We start from the raw sequence: 17,921 nt of genomic DNA, 5'->3' as shown, positions 1-17,921 counted from the left end.
TAATAAAACCCTTTTATACAATTTTAAATGATATTTCCCTTCCATTTTTCTTTCTCTTTTTCTCAGTTGGCCAAGTTGCACCAGTTGTCCATGCAGCAGGGTCTTGCCCCCATAGCTCAACCAACGGCCACCCAAGTTCTGCCTGGTATGTTTTGCCAATCCGAGTCTCTTTGCGGAGGAAGATAATGGTTGGGATGGAGGCAGATCACACAAATTGTGGGATAGACAGTGGCTAGACTGTAATCAGCTTGTTGCCACCTTGGTCACATAAGCAGGATTCCCCTTTTAAATTGTTCACTGGAATATGGTGTAAAGGTGATCTAGTTATGTTTTTAAAGGCCAGGAACAGGGTGAATGCAAAAAAGTCGGTTATTTTTCCAATTGGTTAACTTTTACTCTACTTCTAATTAGGCATGGTGTTGAGATATATATAGATATAGAGACGTTTCAGACGCGTGGTCCACTTCAGCTCCAACACAAAATTAATTTGCTGAATGCATAAACTCTATTTTCCCATGCTCAAACCTCTCAATCTAAAGGAAACGCTGTGTATGGTGTTTGTGTTCATTTGTGAATAAACCATAGACTTATAGTCTAAATAAAACAATTTGCAACGATTACTGTTAGTACACTTGTATACAAAACTTTGTATTAGTGCGTGGCGTCACATGCACTGCTGACGGTGGCAGTTGAAAATCGCAGTGGTCGATATGACGTAATTGTCACATCAACCGTCACAGCCCTACTTCTTTTTTTCTTTTTTTTTATTATACATAAGGTAAACACATAACACAAAAACAGAACACAAAAACAACAATAAAACAGCAGTAATAATAACAATGAAAAAAAAATATATATATATAATAATAATAATAGTAATATGTAGAAGTATTAAGTAAGTGATGTTGATATTGATAAAATCAATAATAACAATAATAATAACAACATTTATATCAATAATAATAGCCACAGTAATAACAGTAATAATAGTAATACTAAATATGGCGATGATGATAATATTTTGTATTGAAAGTACAATTGCAATAGTTATATAAATAATAATATAATAACAACAATAATAATAATAATAATAATAAAAACAATAGTAATAATAAATAATAATAAAACATATATATATATATATATATATATAGTATATATAGTAATGCTAAAGATGGCGATTATAACACTTTGCGTTGATGGCGACAGTGATATCAATAATAAATATTGTAGTAATAATGATAATAATAATAATAATGATAATAATAATAACAATACACACACGTGTGACACACACCCACCACATACCACACCTCTCCTAGTTTCTGTGTCAGTGTGCAAAAAAAAAAAAAAATATATATATATATATATATATATATATATATATTCTTTTTCTTTTTTCCTTTTCTCTTTCTTTTTTTTTTTTTCTTCCTGCCCTTTTCTTTCCCTTTCTTCTCATTCACTGTACAGTAACTATTTGTATGTATGCCTAAACTAAGGTGGTGCATTAAAAGAAGGTGAAGTGCATTAAAATCAGCATTTGGTGCATTAAAATCATGTGTCAAGCAATATCAAGCAAATTATCACCACATCGCCATCATTCCATCACTGTTAAATGTTTCTATGATATTGAAAATATTAATAACCATAATGTCAATAATAATTATAATAATGAAAATACTCTTATATTAAATAAATAAATATTAATAATAAATATTACTAAAATCTTGTATAAATGTATAATAATAAATGAATACATAATTAATCGGGATGAGTGTGTCAGATTTGTAATAGTTGGATGAGGTCTGATCTGGAGTGTTGAGGTTCCGATATACAGTTGTAATGAGGTGTAAAATATTCTAGGGAGATGTAGTCTATGAGCAGATTTTTCCAGTGTGTTATGTGAATAGTGCTTCGGGATTTCCAGTTCAGGAAGATAGTTTTCTTGGCGATGGCTAAAGCTACAAGGAGCATCCTTTTGTTTGTTATTTCCTGATTGAGAGTTGATAGATCACCTAGTAGACAGAGTAAGGGGGATAATGGGATGCGGCAGCCCAGGAGGCGGGACAGGGATTCAGTGACGTCTTTCCAAAAGTGTTTAATGGGTGGGCAGTGCCATGTGGCATGGATATATGTGTCCGGACAGTTTTGTGAGCAGTGTGAGCAAATTCCTGATGTGAATCCCATTTTTGCCAGCCTTTCCCCAGTGTAGTGTGTTCTATGAAGAGTCTTATACTGTATGAGCTGAAGGTTGGCGTTTTTAGTCATGGAAAAAATATTTTTACAAATTTGAGTCCAGAAGTCGGTATCAGGAGCAATCGAAAGGTCTTCTTTCCATTTGATTGTTGGTAAAGTTATGGTTTTATTTGAATTAGCTATAATTTTGTATATTTTGGAAAGTAATTTTTTCGGGGAGGATATATTAGTTAAATATGCTAATGCGGTAGGAAGGTGAATGTTGATAGTTCTGTTGTTGATTTTGGATAATACAGCTGATTTGAGTTGCAGATAATTCAAGAATTGATTGCTCCCGATACCGTACTCCTGGACTAAGTAAGAAAATGAAACAAAGTTGTTAGACTGAAAAATGTGCTTTAAATGTGAGATGCCCTTTTGTGCCCATTTATGGAAATTTAGTGTTTTTTTGTTGCTTGTGAAATCAGGGTTATTCCAGAGTGGGGTGAGTTCAGATGGGGCCTGATTGGAGTTTGTGATGTGATGATATTTCCACCAGGCTGTCAGAGCAGAGGCTATTGTCAATGATTTGAAACATGGGTGGTGTTTAATGGACTGACTAAGAAATGGGATGTCTGATATGTGCAATTTTTCGCAGAGTGATTGTTCTATGTCTAGCCATGTAGCCATGTCTGACTGAGTGGGGTGAGTCCATTTATATATGTATTGAAGTTGGTTTGCTAGTGAGTAATGGTAAAAATGTGGTGCTTCTAATCCTCCTAAGGATTTGGGATTTTGTAAAGTGCTTAATTTTATCCGGGGTGGTTTATTTTTCCAGTAGAATCGGGTAATGATGGAGTCTAAAGATTTGAACCAATTGAGAGAAGGTTGGGTTGGGATCATTGAGAAAAAATAGTTTATTTTTGGAAGTACTGTCATTTTGATTATAGCTATTCTGCCCTGGATGGAGAGTGGTAAGTTGTGCCAGCGGTGAAGGTCGTCTTCTAATGTTTTCAGTAGAGGAGTGAAGTTGAGTCCAGTCAGCTCTGACAGCCTGGAGGAAACCTTAACGCCTAAATAAGTGATGTGGCCTGTGCATAGAGGAATGGGTGATACCTGGGCTACAACATCCCATTTAGTTTGATGTAGAGGAAGAATTGAAGATTTATTCCAATTTAGTGCATAATCTGATATTGTAGAGTATAGATCAATGGTTTTAGTTATTTCTTGCAGAGATGATTGAGGATTTTGCAAAAAGAGTAAAATGTCATCAGCATATAAACTAATCTTGTGTTGTGTTTGGGGTGTGTGGATTCCTCTGATGAGTGGGTTCTGACGGATGGCTGCTGCTAAAGGTTCAATGAAGATGGTGAATAAAGAAGGAGAGAGTGGGCATCCTTGCCTAGTCCCCCTGTGCAGTGTGAAGCTTTGTGATGTTAGTCCATTGGTTGTGACTGTGGCAGAAGGTGCTGTGTATAGAATTTTAATCCAATTAATAAACAACTCACCAAAGCCAAATTTTTGTAATGTGGTGAATAAAAGGTTCCAATTGACTCTGTCAAAAGCTTTTTCTGCATCTAAAGTGACTTTAATGGTATTTTCCTGTTGTAGTGATGAATAATGGATTAAATCGTATAATCTGCGTGTGTTGTTGGATGGTCTGATCCGGGTGGATTATGAGAGGGATAATTTTTTCAATTCTATGTGCAAGAACTTTACTGATTATTTTAATGTCTACGTTGATGAGAGATATAGGACGGTAGTTTGATGGAAGGGTTGGATCTTTATTAGGTTTAGGAATAAGTGAAATAGTGGCTGTATTCATGTGCACTGGTGATCTTGAATTTTCTTTTATTTCCGTTATTGCTCTGATGAATAATGGAGATAAAATGGACTAGAAATGTTTATAGAACTCAGCAGCGAAGCCATCAGGTCCTGGTGCTTTATTGTTAGGCATTCGACTCAGGGCGATATGGAGTTCTTTTTCTATGATTGGATTATCCAGTGCGCTGATTTGTTCGGTGTTAAGTTTTGGGAGTTGAATATTATTGAAAAATAAATTAATATCATCTTGGCTTGTGTTATTATCCGATGAATAAAGTTTGGCATAGAAGTTTCGAAATATTGTATTTATTTCTTGTGGAGAGTTGGTAGGCTTCCCTGCTGAGTCCTTAATAGTTGCAATTGTTACTTTTTCTCTGTTTCTTTTGATCTGATTGGCCAAATATTTACTAGATTTGTTGCTATGATGGTAGGTTTCTTGACGGAGTCTATGAATTAGAAATTGAATTTTTTTATTTATGATTTCGTTTAGTAGGAATTTTTGTTTTCTTAATTCATTATATACTACTTCTGTTTGGTTATTTGCATGTAATATTTCAAGTTCTTTTATTTTATTTTCTAGTCTGATTTCTTCTTGTTTTTCTATTTTCTTTTTATGGACGGAGAATGAAATGATTTTACCTCGTAATACTGCTTTGCCGGTTTCCCAAAGTAATGAAGCTGATAACTTTGGCGAGTCGTTTATTTCTAGGAAGGATGTCCACTCTCTTTTAAGATAACTGTCGAACTCTGGGACTTTAAGAAGTGATATGTTAAAACGCCATCTACTGATGTGTTTATGTAAATTAGCTGGATTCCATATGAATGTTACTGGAGCATGGTCACTGATGCTGATGGAGTGGATTTTGTGCTCAGAGATATTTGGTATAATTGAATTGCTAGTTAAGAAAAAGTCTATGCGGGAGTAGCTATGATGGACTGACGAGTAAAATGGATATTCTTTGTCAGTTGGATGCTGTAGCCTCCAACCATCACCAAGGCCAAAATCTTTCATGGACTGTATTATTGTGTCAGTGGATCACCAGTGTCTTTTATTACTTGCGGATCTATCAAGTGATGGGTCAATTACGGTGTTAAAATCGCCTCCTATAATTACCGGGCCGTTTGAAAAATTTGAAATGGAGGAAAAAAAAGTGTGGAAAAAAGGCAGGGTTATCTAAATTTGGGCCGTAGATGCTGGCGATTGTTACCGGGTTATTGTTAATTGTTATGTTTATAATAATAAAGCGTCCTTCTGGGTCTGAAATAGTTGTATGATGAACAAATTGAATTTTTTTGCTTATCAGGATGCACACTCCTCTTTGTTTTGAATTATAAGTGGCTGAAAATGAGTGAGTGAATTGTGCTGATCTTAGGGTGTTTCGTTTTGAATCTGCAAGGTGTGTTTCTTGTAGTAAACATATATCTGCCTGTAGATTGTCCAAATAGTTTAGAACTGTATTTTTTTTTGTTTGAGAGCTAACGCCACGGATGTTCCAGGTTATGAATTTGAGTTGCATATTGAGCTAATATTTCTATACTGACATATATATGTAAATGAATTGTGCTGAACATAAAAAACAGAACAGTAGGACATGATAGCACTAAACAAACATAAGCATTTACAGCAAATCACATAAAACAAAAGACACAAAGGTTGAAAAACAAAACATAGGTGACTAAGGTGCATACATACGTATAGTGCCGCGAGACATAGGTGCATTATATTATATATACAAGAAATGAAGGGGGGGGGGGGGGGGGGGGGGGTGTCATGGCTGGAATGATATTGTTGAGGGAAGGGTTCTAGCAGAGCCAGGGGGTGATGTCCTTGTCTTTGAATAACTGTCCCTCAATGTATAATTTGTCCACTGTAAGTATTGCTCTTTTGCCTTCTTTCATCATTTGCTTGCGGATGGGGATTAGCTGTTTACGTCTATGGATGATTTCTTGTGGAAACTGGTCGTTAAGTCCGTAGTGAGTGTCCTTTAACTGTTTGCCCTGCCGTTGAACCAATTCTTTTTGTTTAAAATGTTCAAATTTAACAATGATTGGGCGGGGTCGGGTGGCGTTACTGATTTCTTTTCCTAAACGATGAACACGGTGAAAAGTGATGTTGTTGACAGTTTCTGTCGGAAGTTTGAGCTGTTTAACCATAAAATCCTTGACTGCTTTCTCGGGTTCGTCAGTGGGTGATTCAGTGATGCCGGTGAAGATCAGGTTGTCCCTCATGCTGCGTGCTTGTAAGTCCAGAATTGTTTCTTTCATCGTTTTATTTTCGGAGGTGATGGAGGCCAGCTGAGTGGTAACAGTAGACAGTTGCGTTGTGAGAGTTGTAACGGAGTTCTGGAGCGAACTGTTTTTTTGTGTGAGCGTGTCGATTTGTTGTTGGCTGTATTCCAGTCTGTGGCAGAGTTGTTGGAATTCTTTGTGCAGTACTTCTATTAATGCTACTCTGGCGTCCAGTCCGGATAGTTTATTGTCTATGGATGTAAGTATGTCGCTTACCTCGGGACAGCACGGGGGGTGCGGAGATGTGGGTGAGGAAGATGCATTGGATGAAGCAGGTGAGCCCGATATGCGTGGTTTTTTAGCTTTTTGAGAGCGTCCCATGATGCAGAGTCTATTGTAGTATTCGTCGATGTAGTCTTCTAGATGGTCCAGGCCCGAATTGTAATCCAGTTTATTGTATTTGTTGGAAGTGAAATGAACAAACAAATAAACAAACAGGCGAAGGAGGAGAAGAAAAAAAAAACACGAAAAGTTTGCTGACTTCTAGCAGCAACGCGCTGCCATGTTCAATCATGCACCGTCTCGCGAGAGTTTAGCGTTCACAGAGCCATCTCCTTCTCTCACAGCCCTACTTCTAATCAGTCTAAACTTCTTATAGAGAGAACTCTAGTGCAAAAACACCTTATATTCACCCAGAAGTACAAGTCTACATTAGCAGCGCTAAATCTCCTCGTACAGTGAGTGTGGATGTGACACAATTTCACCTGAGAACTCATGCTTAAGTACATGAAATCAAACAGACCTCCCAAAGACCCATAAGCCATCCAAGTTCAAGGTAACACACCTGAGCTGCATGGAGCATAAGGCCCATGCAGATTGCAGCTGCAAAAATGGGGCCAAGCTTTACAAGGCTCCACAGTCAGCTCCTGGGGCTTCTCAGAGGCATGACAAATGTCCAGCTAAAGAAAAAGGAGGGACTCTCTTCTTTTCTTACTCCTTCACCTTTTTTCCCTTGCACAGAACCAGACACCCAATTATACAGCCACCCCAAGATATTCAGCAATGTGTTTCAAGTTGTATGGAGTTTCCCAACATTTGCCAAAGGTTTGGTTGTGTAGGCCATCTAAAGCTAACAGACTGTTGAATATTACATAAACAAGCACTTTTGGAGCAAATGTGAGAATCGAAAAGCCCCTTCAAGGAATTGAGTGGTCAAAACAAATGTAATAGTTGCCCCCTGCCGCTAAAACTGCAAGAGCACATCCTATCATGATATGGCTGGGGAATTCGATTATGTCTGAGGTAAAAAGCTCATCAGTCAAGGCAATGTTTCAGTCTATTAAATAGGCCCCTGTTGGGTTGAGAGGCACTGCTGGGTCTGGGTCTCCTGTTGAGACAGGAAGTAGATGGAAAGAGAAACAGGCTAGCTCTGTGCCCATCCCTGTTGAAAAAAACAATCATTATTTTTCTTATGATATGAATTTTTTAAAATGTCATTATACCAGTGTCGTTTAAACAACGTTCAGAATGCGACACTGTTTGAGAGGGGTCTCTTTTCACTGCTGCACTGTGGTGAGGAAACATCTGTACGTGTTACTAAGTGTCAAAGTTCCAAAACTGCATGAACAAAATAAAAACCGTCATATACCATGAAAGTGGTATAATTTTGAACAATACCGTGATATACATTTTTGGTCTTACCGCCCTGCACTAATTTAATCTCTACCGAGCATTAGTGGCATAATGTTGATCCACAGGCCTAGGTTTTGGCTTATGATCAAGCTTAGATGCTCTTTTAAGGTAAACCGATTTAAAAGGGTTATACATTTAGTAGTTTGGGAGGTAACCTAGCCTAAGTGTTTTATAAGTTGGACTAGTGACTGTCGGGATATGAGGGTTAAGGGTATTCTGATTAACCACCCTGACTGAGCTAATGGGGACTTAGTTTACCTGGTTAACATTGTTCTGTAACAGCTTGACCACTTTTTTTAATTTCAGAATGCAAGGATAAAGAACCTTTATGATTTACACGCCAATATAATTGAAAAAAAAAAAAACAATTTCAGGTCATCCTACCCCAAACCATGCCATTAGTTGAGCTACTGTTGCTATGTTGATCCAATTAAACAAATTGCGATTTGGTTTGATACAGTCCTGCTTTTTTTTTTTAAGTCTGAATGAGTTAAAAAAATATTTTGGACTGTAACTTCATCATATCAGTGAATTAACATGAATTATTTAATTGTGCTTACTTTAGGTTATTATTTACAATAAACATACAAAAGAGTAAAGGGAGAAAGAAATGTGCTGTGCATGATGGGTGAAAATAACACATCTTAAGATTACTCTTATCCACATAAATTCAGAGGAGCTTCTGTCAAATTTAGAAAAACACAAATGCTGAACAAAATGAAAGGCAAAGAAATAAGAAAGCAAACAGTGAATTCTCCTATGGTTTGTTAACTTGGTACCTATTCCTCTTCCAGCAGGTATCGAGTCCAGTTCCCAGACAGCATCACAAGAACTTCTCATTCCAAATGATGTAAGTGCAAAAATTTCTTTTTGCAAGTTATCACATTACTCATGCTACTCACTGATAATCTGTACAACAGTGCTTTTGCTTTAGTAATAATGCTTAATTATGTTTTTGTTGTTTGTGAAGACATTATTAAATCTTTGAGGATGGTCATATCTTTGATTTAGACTTAAGTGCTTTCTCTAGAAAGTCCTTTTTTTTTTTTAAAAAAACACCTCTCATGGCACACTTTGGCCATACAGAAATCCTGAAACTTTCCTTTCAAACACACCGACTTGTGTCTTTTCTGTCCACCCCCTGCTCAGCTAAAAGAGCTTCACAAGATCCAGTTCAATCCTGTCATGGCGTCTGACATGCTTAGCACTCCTCTGCTGTCAAAACAGAGATGGTAAATAAAGCCAGAGCCTTTTGTTAGAGCTCTAGGTTGTGGTGCAGACCCCGCACCCCGGGGGCCAATGGGACGTTCCCTTCATGCCTTCTGACTGGGGCTCCCTCTCGCCTCCACGTCTCCCTGAGATCACAGGATTAATCGACATGCCCAACTAGTAATAATCTACAATTAAGGCAGCAATAGTTAAATGGTGCTGTTCAAATCAATTTGTGTATGGTCTGACTTTTCCCATTATCGCACAGTCTCACACCATTTAAACAGTTTATATTCTAAAAAGTCATTGTAAAGTTGTTTATCAAACTGTTTTTGAAAACAAGTGCATGTGAACTACTACTACTACTCATTTTGTGGTGTTGTCAGTAATTGTAGATAGTGAGCTTTTCAAAAATCACTCTTAGACTATGTCCTGAAATTTGAGAAATATTTTAGTTATACGAGCCAAGTGCTCTTATACAAATGAGTGTGAAGCTTACATAGTGCTTACATCAGCATTTTTGCATTTCTTGTGCAGCTGTAATGACCTGAGTGGATGCATTATCTAGAGTGATTCCGTACAAGCAAATTCATTGACTACCTTGATGCACATGAACAAGAAACCAGCTCTTATCACACTGACACCCGCTTCAAATAAATATTGACTTCCTTAATGCATTCATTAGGTACTAGACCTAATTTCTAAACCTCAATGTACATGGTAAACTTCAAAGAAACTTTACCAATTTCTCCAACCAAGGTGCTAATTTAGCATGCTTGTACATTCATATTCCTGCGTAAAGCTATAAACAGGGCAATGCAAAGTATGTATTATTGAAATGCCCTCACAGCGATGCAATTCCAAGGCAAGGCAACATCAAACAGACATCAAACGCCTGGCAGACCAAGTTGTTTATCATTCGCAATCAGGTTTCTCTGTATATAGGAGCAGTTTCTCCATGGTAAACCATCCCTCTAAATGGGTAGAAACATGTCACACTTAGATTGGGATCACAGAGCACAGCAGTGGATGCGGAGACTAACCTGTGAGAGGTGGATGCGACCATCAGCCATACCCGTTTTAGCTTTCAGGAAATGTGTTCATGTTCCCCATACTTTCAAAACTAAGACCCAAGTAGACTCACCTAAAATATACCTAGTCTTCAGCATGACTAGGGTATATATATATATACATGTGTTTCACTTCGAACAGATCTGACCCCAAGCATGCACCTTAATTTCAATGGATACAACGAAATCAATAAAACATAAGTATTTGTTTGGAACTGGTAAACTTGACGGTTGGAGGAAGGTTGTGTAGGTGTCGATACTTTGTTTCGTTGATATCTTGCTGGAGGATGGACAATTCGTAGTGTTCAAAAAAGGAAGGATATCAGTGGGGAAATATGTGGTGCAGTGCAGAGGACATGCTGGAACCCTCTATGTCAGGGTGGCAGTGAGACCTGGAGGTCGACTATAAGCACTTAGCCACAATCAGCTGAGCCATTAATAGCCCCTGGGCACCAGGGGGAGCGGTGTGACGAATCAGGAGCTTTGACGTTCATGTGACTCGTGAGGAAAGGAATGCTTTGTGGAGCAATTCTTGCTCACATAATCCAACGCAGACTCAAAGTGAGGGTTGGGGGCTGGGATGCAGGGTGGACAAAATACAACCTGTCAGTCATTTGAATGACAAACTGTTAACTCATCCCAGTTGGGGTCACGCCACTTTATCATTGTCTGAGCTTGACATCAAGCCTTGAGGTCACCCAACCCCTTTGGTCCACTTCCTTGTGGACATCTTCCACAGAAGGTACAGTAATCTGGATTTATAAAGTAGGTTTTAGCTGAGTTGGATTGCCTCAAACACTATATATATATAAAAACCCACAGTAGGATGAATTAGTTGACCACTTGCTGTTGGTTTAAACTGACTGTCTGGATCTGCTGAACTATTAGCAGAGGCTTGTTATAGAGACAATGCCATGCACAGACACAGTCATCTTAAGCCCAGATGAACAAACACAACAAACCAGCAAAGAGAGATTTGGGTGTTTGTTAAGGAACACATTCGATACAGGCATTTGAGCGCAAACACTGTCCCTGAAATCAATAGTCACTTGGGACCGGTTGCACCATCTAGACATAAAAAAGCTGGGTGTAAGCCCTACTCTGGGCTTTGCAACGTCCTGCTTTATAATAAATATTTACACCTGTTGCACCAACTGAAACTATGATCAGGCGCAATTATGCCTGGCATAGACAATGTGCATCCACGCCGACACATTCTCCTGCACTTACATAGCTGAGATGACGTTCACGCCACAATGGCTACAACTAGTAACATAGAACTGAATTGCTCAAGACATATTGTAAGTAAAGCCACTGCGCCATGGTTTCATTGAGTAAACATTTCCTAACAAGTCCGCGTTTCTATATCTGAAGTCACCCTGCACATTTCCATGACAGCATCAAGGTTAAGCAAAATATAATAAATGTAATAAATGTAATACAATGCTTCTCTCTAGAGTTTTTTTTTACAATTGATGTCTTTCCTGAGGTAATTTTGACTGTCCATGACATTTCTTGTTTTACTCTTTCTGTGGCTGAAAAAAATCACATTTATATTTAGTATTTTGTGATAAAATTGTATTTTGTGATAGAATTTGAAAACTGATTATTTATTTTTGATCAAAAATAACGATGCACAAAACTTATTGTGACTATTGGATGGCATGTACGCTACAAATAATGAATGGAATTAAAGACTTTGCAATATTTCCAAGCATTACTGTCCTTCCAAGAAAGATGTCAAATGGTTCAATTTCTTTTAATAATTCCAGGTCATATGTAATATTTTAACTGCATATAATTATTGCATGATTGAAAAAAATATATTTTGTGTTTAATTACTGTTGAAAGTGTGGTATGCTATAGGCCTAGTCCACTAAAAGAAAAGACCGTAAACATTACAGTTCACATCTGCAGTAATATTTAACTATCAGACATGAATCCTAAAAATGAATAATGTCTGAGCAAATCGTGACTTTTCACTTTACACCAACCTCTGACTAGGCATAAGATTTAGTCTCAGGCGTAGCACTATGCCGAGATGGTGCAACAGGTATAAATTCTATGCACGATTTGAAGCGCATTTTATATCCAGCCTTACAACTGTTGTATGTCCAGCTGGTGCAGCCGGCCCCTTGGCAATAGGACCAATTGTATGCCATGTTTTATGAATTTCTGTATTGCAGTTGATCAAGCTCCAGGGAAATTATCCTAATGTGGAATCTGAGTGACACAATTTTAGTTTTCTTTAAACTGGCTAGGCTCTCATAATGTTTATGTTGCAATATGCACCATGAACATTGGTGTCCTATCCTGTTCCCAGGAGGACCACTGGTTTAGCTCCAACCCCAATTAAACACACTTGAACCAGCTAGTCAAGGCCTTCAGGATTTCTAGAAACCTCCAGGCAGGTGTATGGAAGTGTATGGACTTTGGCCCTCTAGAGGTTGGATTAGACACCCCTGTCTAAGAGAGAAATAGTGCCAGGGAATAGCTGTTTATATATAATATTTATTAAACTGATTGGTATTTTCTTTCCTCACAGCTGATTGGCTCAATTATTGGCAGACAGGGTACAAAAATCAACGAGATCCGCCAGGTATCAGGGGCTCAGATCAAGATCGGCAGTCAACTGGACAGCACTAGTGATCGACACGTCACCATCACAGGCTCCCCAATCAGCATCAATTTGGCCCAATATCTAATCACATCCTGGTAAGCACTGGAAGCCATTCCATCATAAAAGAACTAGGGTCTTTGAACTTGACCACTCCATGTGTTTATGTGGCATAATTAACACCATAATGCTGTAGATTACCCTGACAAAACCTCTGGAATTTTCAATCAGGGGTCTTTCCAGTCCATAGTTTGCTGGCAAAAAGAAGCACTCTTGAGCAAAAGCATTGCACAACTACAAAGCAAGGAGATGTGCTAGGAAGAAGCCAGACTGAGGGATTAATTGGCCAAGTTTCAAGCCAGAAGCTTGTTAGAGCTTTAAGGCAGAGTATTTTGGCTGCCTCATAGACAGACTGTAATTTTGTCCCACGAGATCTATGTTGTTGCAATTTGACCAAATGTTGTGTCAGGCAAGAAAGCAGTAAATTCCTGACAACTCAGTTCCTCAGTGAAGACTTCTCCATCAATGCGGGGGCAAAATTTAATTTGCTAATGTAACAAAATTAATAGTTCTGTTCTTTACCCAGGCTTATAAAAAATGTTGGTTCAGTTAACATAAGGAATTTGCAAAACCCTTATAATAAATCTGAACAATTAAAACCAATCTTGTTAGTGAAGTTCAAGTCGGTAACAAAAAGACGACTAGAATTTATTCTGTGGACCCGAGCAATATGCATTAATGAATAATAATTAGGAAACAGAATGAGTGGCTTCTTTATTTATTCCCACATTTCTGTACTGGCTAGGAAAGAAATTAAGATTTCTAACAGATGCAGGGTCGTGCAAAATAATATATTAATTCTTCTAGCATATTGACAAAAGAGCAATAATTGGGTCTTGAATGAAATATTTATGCTTGTCTCAGGTGTGTTCAACAAGCAGACCGGTGCAGAATGTCAAACTCACTCTGAGAAGCCCCTCATTATTTTATTTGAAATATGTTACTCCGGCATCCTGCATGGAAAAATTACTATGTTGGTTTTGGGAAAGCTTTTGTTGTTTTGTTTCTGTCTTAATATTATTGATTTCCCATCAGTTGAATTCCTATCAGTTTGGTTTTTGACAAGTGACGGCAACAAACGCCAATCCCAGAGCAACCGAAGGCACTCTAGCGGCAGTATACTTCCTTAATGAGTCAGCTCCATCAAGCCAGTAAAAATCAAACATGATTATTCATTTCCTGGATAAAGTCTGTAGCTGTCACCCCCAATCTGTGTCACTCTCAAAGAATACTTCCTCCGAGACAGACGTCTCGTTTCAATGCATTGCATCAGCGCATTCTGCATATTGAACACACCCCATACTTGATAATGTCCTGAGAAATCAGTTATATGCCCTCGATATGTACGTTAATAGCAGAGCGCATTTGATTACATGCATTCGTCAACATGGTACCCAGTACAAATGCATCTTTTTGACGAATTGATAAAAGATTAAGGAAATGCTACTGAAATTGAAATCATTTTGTTTCTTTTCCCAAAGCCCCTACCCAAGCCATCACCCTGAATTAAACAGCTCCTTTCCCATGAGTGCCAAGGTCCCCCCTCAAATAATCTGTTGCAACCACCAGCAAAACACACCTCTCTTATGATTTTTTGTTTCTGTTTTTTGATTCTATTTTTTTATTTCTCTCAATTTTTGTTTAACATGTCTTTTATTTAACCTTCTAACCCTTCTCCATCCGGCTCCCCTCCCTTGTCCCTCCACCCTCCTCTCCTCCACCTCCTTCCTTCCCTCCCTCGTACAGTTTAGAGACCGCCAAATCCACTGCCCAGTCCTCCTCCATGTCGACCCCTGTAGACCTCAACATGAGCTTCACCCAGACTGCTCCCCATGCATCGTCCTCTGCCGCAGCCCTGGCAGCGATGGGCGGCCTGCCCCACGCTCAAATCTTGGGCGCCCCCTATACCCTCCCCCTCTCCAGCCTCCTGGGAATCAAATCCGTCCCCTTCCTGACTCTCTCGGCCCCTGCTGCCGCCGCCGCTGCCCCCGCCCATGGCACCTTGGCCTCCTACACCGCCAAGATCTCCTCTGCCAACGGCATCAAGAAACCAGAGCGACAGAAGTTTGCGCCCTACTGAAGAGGAACTACCAAGTACCTCCTTTGTTTCCAAGAGAGGAATTCTTTGAGGGTTCTTTTTTTCTAGCCAGATGTAGCGGTGTAGAAACAGACAGTACCAACTTATTTTCTTTTTGGTTTAGTAGCTTGTCCTGAAAAAAAACTGTAGGAAAATAATGGCATAAGTTTTAATTATGACTTTTTTGGGGGGCTGAGGTAGCCGCTAAAGCCATAGACTATACCTAATCTCCTTTTTTCCCCGAAATCTTTACACACGTTTATTGTCTGGTCTTATTTATTGATAATAACAAAATATTCCCGCAAAGAGTTTATAACGTAGAACACTGTTGACTGATGCTAATCTCTTATGTATCAGCTTTTATACAATGATGTCTGTGAATGCTTCTGTATACAACTTCCTGATTTTCTTTTTTTTTTTTAGAAATCTTTAAATGATGTATTAAAACAAAATATGAAAAAAGGAAATGTTTTTAATAATGACAACAGATCTAAACCTTACTTTTGTGTTACATTTTTACATTTTGTTCACATTCGTTTTGAAATGTTATTTATTTTATTTATTGTGCAGAGTGTTTCTTTTACAGTCAATGTTTGTTTTCTGTAATGGCTGCAGGTTAAAAAAAAAATTTTAATTCTTCCATTCGATCATGGTTACATACGTCCTGAAAAAGACATACGTCTAAGTAACCACGAACAAGATAGTTGTTTAAGTACTGAGTTTCTTCACTTTCTATGGGACGTGTAGGGTGCCATGGTGAATTCTGGTGTGATTAAATATAAAATACGAAAATTTGATTAAATACGAAACAGCTAGCAAATTAATTTCACATTTTTGGCTAGCCATGGTAGTGTATGGACAATATCATTTCTGGGGGTGTCTTTCACCGTTTCTAATGGCATAAAATGACTACTATGCATGGTAACTGCCCTTGTTGGAAACTAATGCTGCATGTTGACTTGGCCCCTCACACTAGCAAAGATAGCTAACGCATAGGTCTCTGTCGATGGCGTTAAAACTAGGCAGTGTTGCAGAAGAGCAATATTGGTTTGGAAATACTAGAATATACACATATAGCAGAGCTACACACAAACATGCTTCAAGTGTAGCTACAGTAATCATTATGCTCGATCACAGAGTATATTACATGGACTGACTTTTTGTTTATTTTTTTTCTTTAAAAAAAAATTAATATAGAAATAATCACACTTATTTTTCTAAACCTAGAGTCCTAAAAACTTAATGTGACCACTCACATGATTCATTCACTTGGTAGATGTAGTGTAACCTTGACTCGTGTTTGTCATTTTTTTTTTATCATAATTTTTTTTTTGTTTAGATCTTCTCAAACCTCTTTCTCATACTCATTTGCATGAATTTAACTTGGCGTCTATGCAAAACATCTCGGGGGCGGTTCAGCGAGGTATCCTATGTCATGCTTCATAGATGGCCCTAAATAAACCACCATTGGGAAAGGGCTATCAGCAAAGGCGGAACACAAGACAAGGACAATGATGCTCTCAAATGTATGAACCATGCCATGTAAAATATATATACATAAATATAAATGTTATATTATATCCATATTTCCCATTCCAAAGCCTAACAGATAACCACAGTTTCACACACTATACAACACAGTGTGGCTATGATAAACACTGTCACACTTCACCGCGATAATTCCAAGATAGCCGGACATAGTTCGAAAACTGTTCAAAAGATTGAATTTTTGGAGGTCTGGTTTTTGGATTCACATGAGGTTTTGTTTGTCAGCCTTGGCATAAATGCAACTCTTGTTTTAGTTTTATTCATCAATGCCATACAAATGAATAAAAACAATACTGTATTAACGTAATCCAATCTCTTTTGTTCTTTCGCAGCTGTGCGAAATTAAGCAACATTAACATTAATAGCTGAGTGTGAATGTGGTGGCGTTTTTTTTAAATAGACCCTTTGCACGTGACGTCACGCTCTACTCGCGCGAATTCTGAACGCCATGACGGACGGCGGAAGAGCTATTCTGTAGACGGACGGCAAGCCAAATGAGTTCGTGTTTGAGTTAGTTCTAGTTGTAAAATGGTTATTTCGTGTTGTGCCGTGGGCTGTGCTAATAGACAGGGTAAAGCCAATATATCTTTTTATCGAATACCATTTGATGGGGAGAGAAGGCAGCGATGGGTTGCTGCTATCAGCCGAAAGGACTGGCAGCCCTCCAAGTACTCCAGGATTTGCAGCGAGCATTTTTTACAAGGTAAGGTTCATGTATTTCCCAGTTACGTTTACTTAATTTGTGTAATACCATATCGCCATCCTTGTCCAGATGGAGACCCAGTCAAATTGTCATTTGTAACATGAGTAACCTAAGTTAGCTATGTAATGAGCAAGTGCCAGCTAGTGTGATAGGGCTGTGCATGTGCAGTCTAACGTTAACGTTACTGCTACCCATTCACAATGGTAGCTAACGTTAGCTTAATGTCATTATTAATGTAATTTAGGTTGGCTTTTATAAACGTGTTGAAAGATGTTTTTGTAAAATAAACCAGCCCTCAAACTTTTGACTATGCTGTTGTACTTTATAAAAGGATATTAAATGTATGTAGAATTACACACTGGCAAATCTTACTAATAATTCAATTACATTTTATTTATAGTATCACATCATAAGAAATTAAAAGAAAAACATTACAAATGGAGTAGGTCTAGACCACACTATAATTTACAAAGACCCAACAATTCTAGTAATTCACTTCATGAGTCTGTGGACTGTGTTTTGTCTGACAGCAGTCTATCTGGGCATGTATATGTCTTGGCCAATAACTCAGATAAAATGGCTGACCTATAGAAGGCCTCAACATTCTGCACTGCTTCTGTAAAAAAGTCAGCATCAGGCAAAATTCTCTGTATAAAAAAATCGGATGTAGACCACACCATGAAGTCACAAAACTTCCGCTTCGTCACAAACAACTGG

At 38.2% G+C, this 17,921-nt stretch overlaps 1 protein-coding gene across 4 annotated transcripts in view; it reads left to right on the top strand.

The window, feature by feature from the left end:
* The window catches only part of pcbp4 (poly(rC) binding protein 4), a 94,327-nt gene extending 77,519 nt beyond the window's left edge, over positions 1-16,808 (top strand). For 3 of the 4 annotated variants that reach the window (XM_059569792.1, XM_059569790.1, XM_059569791.1), the window contains 4 exons: positions 67-145; positions 8,715-8,770; positions 12,745-12,914; positions 14,623-16,808. In XM_059569792.1, the coding sequence (XP_059425775.1) occupies positions 67-145; positions 8,715-8,770; positions 12,745-12,914; positions 14,623-14,956 (639 nt within the window). In that variant the 3' untranslated portion in view covers positions 14,957-16,808. The other variant, XM_059569793.1, reaches the window with a different exon arrangement.
* The last annotated feature ends 1,113 nt before the right edge of the window (positions 16,809-17,921 follow it).

This window comes from Carassius carassius, chromosome 16 (genome assembly GCF_963082965.1).
Source record: "Carassius carassius chromosome 16, fCarCar2.1, whole genome shotgun sequence".
Taxonomy (NCBI): domain Eukaryota; kingdom Metazoa; phylum Chordata; class Actinopteri; order Cypriniformes; family Cyprinidae; genus Carassius; species Carassius carassius.
This window is presented reverse-complemented; position numbering and strand designations above follow the sequence as displayed.